We start from the raw sequence: 5,487 nt of genomic DNA, 5'->3' as shown, positions 1-5,487 counted from the left end.
TTCCTAATTATGGTTTTTGTGTCTTTAGGAATTTAAACCTGAAATACCAGAACTGCATTCTGCTCAAAAAAGGCCCAACTGCAAAATCTCAGTTTTTCAGAGTTCACAGCACATCAGTAGAAGGTAACAGAAGACATCTTAACGTTCTATTCCCACAAACCTTAAGAGAACAAACAGTTAAGAAGAGTGTATGTGGATGATCACTGTAGAGAACTCAGAGCTGCTTTTTACTTGAAGGTCAAAGTTAGATTTATTGGATTTGATACAGGGGTATAAGCAAGTTCAGTTCCCATCAAGGACAATTGGATATCCTGGCACAACATTAGTTTCCACTTCAGATCTGATTACAACAATAAATGAAAATCAAACTAAATGAAAGATTAGATTCACCAATAACCTATAAATCAAGCAGTATATATCCTTGACAATAAAATCAGATTAAAAACAAATTTTAAATGATAGTACATGTCAATCATCAATCAAATTATTCAAATAAAGAAATATGATATAATGCTGTGAAAGGCAAAAAGAGGCACTAAAATATTTGGGTACAAGAGGTAATAACAGGTAAGATGTAAAGTTGTAAAATTAAAAATTAAACAATATCAACCAATAATGATATTGTCTATAAAAAAGTACATAGAATGAAAAAGGATGGAACAAAAATATAAAGTAAAAGGAATAATGAAACATTATGCCTGTATTATAAATCCGTAAAAAAAACATTTGACATATTTGGTTGGTTGCATATTATTGAAGGGCTTATTTTTCAGTCACAGTTGTTTTAGCATCAGTGTAAGTGACGCCCTTGTAGGTACCTTTGGTATCAAACCTGAGGACACTTCCGTTTTGGCAGGTGATTTCCACTGTGCCAGTGTAGGGCAGATCCACGGTGGCTCTTCCAATGGTGACATCAACAACCACAGTTTTTCTTGGAGGGACTTGAACTGGTAAAGAGAAGGTCTCTTTTCTCTCTTCTGAATTCTCTAAGCCGTAGCTACTTGTTACTCCCACAGTGAAGCTAAATCCAGTAGTGACATCAACAACCTCTGGAATTCCTGCTGACACCTCTATACTAAGGGTCGCTTCCAATTTATTAGAGACAGACCATGTTGATTTTTTGGTTATAGTTTTAGATGTTTCTACAGTGTACGACTGAGTGACATCAGATTTGTTTGTGTAAGTAAGAGATTTGATTTCTTCTGTAGCAATCTGTGGAATGACCTGATGAAGGGTGGGATACTGGACATTGGTCAGCACGGTGGACTTTACAGTGTTGATGAACACAAACCCTAAACAATCGATGTCTGAACCTGCCCTCCCTGCAACTCCCAAGCAAATTCCAGAACCAACATCTATCGGGTACTCTGTTTTCAGTCCCCAGTCGGTCATATATGGGAAGAATTCTCGTGAGCGACTTGTCCTGAATTTGATGGCACCTAGACGGGTTCCAGCTCCATTTCCCCACAGTGAGAGTGAGGAAATGTGCTCTCCATCTTCAAACTGAAATTCATAAAATTTACCCCCAGAACTTCCAAACTGTTGGCATTGACCATCAGTCAGCCAAATCTTTACAGCCTTCACCTGCCACCCTCCAACCCACACCCATATCTTTTTCAGTGTGGCTCCAGTGCTTTCACCAGTGAAATGGAAGTAATTGCCTCCTTGTCCACCAATAAGATGCAGAGGTGTTAGATATGACATGTTGGTACTGGTGCCAACTTAATCTGAAAAAACAAACAAACAAACACTTAAATTAAATATAAAAATATAAATAAATGTTTTATTCAGGCCTCAGTGCTGAAACCATCCATTCATGCATTCATCAATCTAATTTACTTAACTTATTATATGTTGTGGGGATCTTGGGGGGAAAAAAATTACATTATGTTTTTAAAATGACAATTGCTGTCTGTAACATAGTAATTACCACTGAAGCGGTGTCTGCATAGACACTATTTTTCAAAACTGTGTGTTTTTCAAATAAAATTTTCTTAAAAAACAAGTTGTCCCACTGTCCCATACTACCAGTTTTGGTAGTAAAATTAATCAAATCCCCATTAAAAGATCACGATATCTCAAAAAAACAGGGTAGGAAGCATAATCTTTAAAAAAAAAAAAGGTTTTCAAGAATAATAAAAACATACAGATACTTTATTTAATTTTTATCTTTAAATCTTTAAATTTGAGAAATTCAGGGATACTTACACGGACGTTGTGAGCAGCAGCAGCAGAGTCGTAGATTTGTAGCTGGAAAAAGTGTCTTCTTGTGAAACACAGTTAAGTTAAGTTAAAGGTTTCTCCCTTAAATACAGCTAAAGTTGACCAGCAGGTTAGACCCCCCCTCCGCTCCCCACACCCTTAGGGACAAATCAGGCGTTTCCATCACAGTTATGAAGAAATCATAGTTTTGCAAGCTACCACTACCAGTTCACACACAAAGTAGACATGTTACAGAAATGTTAGGGTTAGGACAAATGAAGTTTGATGAACTGAAGCTAAGTAAAATATTACAGTTAACAGTGAATGCTTTCTTGTCTATGACTATTCATTGGAAGATGTATGGAATCTAAGCTTTGGTTTTGAATACCGTGTCCATCAATAAGACACATGCCCTAAAGAAAGTCCAGGGGCCACATTACACACGTATTTCACCAAGCAGGACTACCTGGTTATGCCAATAACTTCCAGTCTCTTAACATTTGTTCCAAATGCCAAATACAATACATTTGACTAACTCTCCTCTAATAAATTAGAGTTTAACAAATACCAAAGACATTTAACATTAACTTACAGTAAAGGTATAAAAAAGAAAGTATTGTAAAAATCTTCTCCAACATTGTCGTCAACCTTATGAAGCTTAATGACTTCATCAAACTGTAATTTAGCAAATTGGAACGGAAAAGAAGTCAGGTCATTTTAGCATTAATTTATTATAAACCATTTTGCATTGATTAAACAACAGTGAAATATGTATAATTAAACCTCCTTGAAAAATATCCTGAGAAAGATCAAATTCATCTTAAATAGAGGGTGGAGGCCAGATGGGTCTGAACCACCTTTGGAAAACAATTAAAAACTCTTCTTCAGTATCTCTATAGATAATTGAAGACAACTTGCGATCAGGTTTTTAAAAGCTAAATATCTGGGCAACCGACTCTTCTCCAAAAACCACATTATTCCACCAGATTTAATCTGTACCTGTTTAGGTACATACTGTTCACTCAAGAACTATTTGCCCTACAGGCCCACCACACCATGATACAGTTTACTTCACCCTCTACAGCTTTTGAGAACATGTGATTCTCATTTCAGCCTCGTATTAGTTTTTACAAAGGAGCACTTTGAAAACACATCAGATCTCAATGGGGAAAAATATAGAATTAGTGTTTGGAACGAAACTATGCTACACCCCTGAAAATCAAAGTAAAAAAGTGATCCGCCAAGTGAGTCCATTTTGCTGAATTGTTATTGCAGCAACTAAAAATGTAGTAGTGCAAGTGTGCATGCCTGAAAACATCTGGGCGTGCTTCTAAGATGGATGGGTGTCCTGGGGTATCTCCTCCCTAATCTGGACTAGGACATCACTGAGCTCCTGGACAGTCTGAGTCTGAGGTGTAACTTGGTGGCGTCACATGGACCGAATCATAATGTACCAGAGGTGTTTTATTGGATTTAAGTAAGGCGAGCAGGGGCGCCAGTCAATGGTATCAATTCCTTTATCCTCAAGGAACTGTCTGCATACTCGTGCCACATGAGGCATTGTCATGCACCAGGAAGAACCTAGGATCCACTGCACCAGCATATGGTCCGATAGTGGGTCCAAGGATTTCATCCCAATGTTTTTCCTCCTTGTTGTTGTTTTTGTTGCCTGCTGTTCTCTTCTCTTTCCACTCACCCTAACCGGTCGAGGCAGATGGCCGTCCACCCTGAGCCTGGTTCTACTGGTAGTTTCTTCTTTTAAAGGGAGTTTTTCTTCTCCACTGTCTCCTGGTTCTGCTCAGTGGGGTTGTTGGGTTTTCTATATAATTCTGTATACAGTTATATTCTGTAAGGTCTTAAACTTTAAACACTGTAAAGAGCCTTGACATGACTTATGTTGTGATTTGGCGCAATACAAATAAGACTGAAATGAACTGACTGAATCTCAGTACTTAATAATTGAAGGCAGGGTGCCGTTGTCTAGCCTGTAGAGGTGTGTGCTTCCCTTCATGGATTTGCTTTTCTTACAAATCTTACAACAACTACTCTGTAGAAACAATCCCTGAAATCTTCAACTCACGACAAGAAAAATTATAAGTGACTTCACAAAAAACAAAACACTGGTCACTTATAATGGAAAGAACTTGTTTGAGATGAAGAGAATATTCTGTCTATGTGAGTTTGTAATCTATTTAAGTCACACATTTACATACAGGCAAATGCTAAATGCCCAGAGGCCTCCACAGAGAACACTTGGCCACTGCCTCTCATGTGCCACAGATGTTGCTTCTCCGGTGATTCGTCATTTATAGTGTCAACAAAGTGACAGAGGAAAAGTTCAGTTAACTTACCACAGCAGCTAGGGCTGATTACCACTGTAGAGAGCTCTGATGGTCTTTTCACTTTGCAGGGCAAAGTTAGATTTATTGAGGATATCACACAGGTACAAGCAAATACAATTCTCATCAAGGTTAATTAGTTGTTCTGGCACAAAGCTTAATTTCTTTTTCAGTTTAGATTTCAGCAAAAATATATAAAAAGCAAAGCTAGTGTAAAATAATGAAATTAGTAAAAATGATTAAACAATAGCCAATAAAATCTAATTAAAACAACCATATTAAGACTTTAAGGGAGGCAGTGAAATATCAACCCCACACTCTTACTTAATTAATGAGAGAAAAGTAAACCATCAAACTATTAATCGATGAAATTTTGTCAACTTTCTAAATTTTTCAAATGTTTTAATGATGAAAATCTGTTTAGCACTCCATGAACCCGCAGAATCTAAATATAGGCTAAAATAGTTAAAATGACAAAGCTACATGCTGGTTGGAATGTTTTCCCAATTTACAGAGCTACTACCTTTCAAATATTTTTAGTTTGGATAATAAATGGGAATTCTGTCACCTCAGAACATTTAAAATGTGTGCTAAAAAAACAAAGTTTCATAGTGTAAATCCAAAATTTTAACGCAGATAACTAAAGCACAATAAAGTTATAACATTTAACATGTAAAGATGTAAAACGTAGAAATAAATGAATAATCACATGTTCTATTTGATATAAGAATATAAAGATATGATTAATATTTGAACCCTAATTTACAACCCCAGCATCAATCAATAAAACGTATGACATTTTACATGTGAATTTGATCGTCAATTGAAAGGTAAATTTTAAAATTTAAATTGTAATTCAGGTAAAATACATGTAAATGTGATGATGAAAAGCTTCCTTGGCACACAAACCAATTTTCTTGAGAGTTTTGGTTTGTTGCATATTGAC

The 5,487-nt window shown here is 36.3% G+C and overlaps 1 protein-coding gene across 1 annotated transcript; it reads right to left on the bottom strand.

Moving 5' to 3' along the window:
* Window positions 1-205: 205 nt before the first annotated feature.
* Window positions 206-2,290, bottom strand: LOC113167519 (aerolysin-like protein). Its single transcript, XM_026368215.1, has 2 exons — window positions 2,209-2,290; window positions 206-1,727 (listed from the first exon to the last, which is right to left on the bottom strand). The coding sequence occupies exon 2, from the start codon at window positions 1,702-1,704 to the stop codon at window positions 763-765; it is 942 nt and encodes a 313-aa protein (XP_026224000.1). The 5' UTR covers window positions 1,705-1,727; window positions 2,209-2,290; the 3' UTR covers window positions 206-762.
* Between the last annotated feature and the right edge of the window lie 3,197 nt (window positions 2,291-5,487).

Source organism: Anabas testudineus, chromosome 7 (assembly GCF_900324465.2).
Source record: "Anabas testudineus chromosome 7, fAnaTes1.2, whole genome shotgun sequence".
Taxonomy (NCBI): Eukaryota; Metazoa; Chordata; class Actinopteri; order Anabantiformes; family Anabantidae; genus Anabas; species Anabas testudineus.
The sequence above is the reverse complement of the archived record's forward strand: the minus strand, read 5'-3'. Positions and strand labels throughout refer to the sequence as shown.

What these genes read in the sequence shown, in the direction of transcription:
- LOC113167519 (XM_026368215.1), bottom strand. Translation starts at nt 1,704, where the DNA reads ATGTCATATCTAACACCTCTGCATCTTATTGGTGGACAAGGAGGCAAT.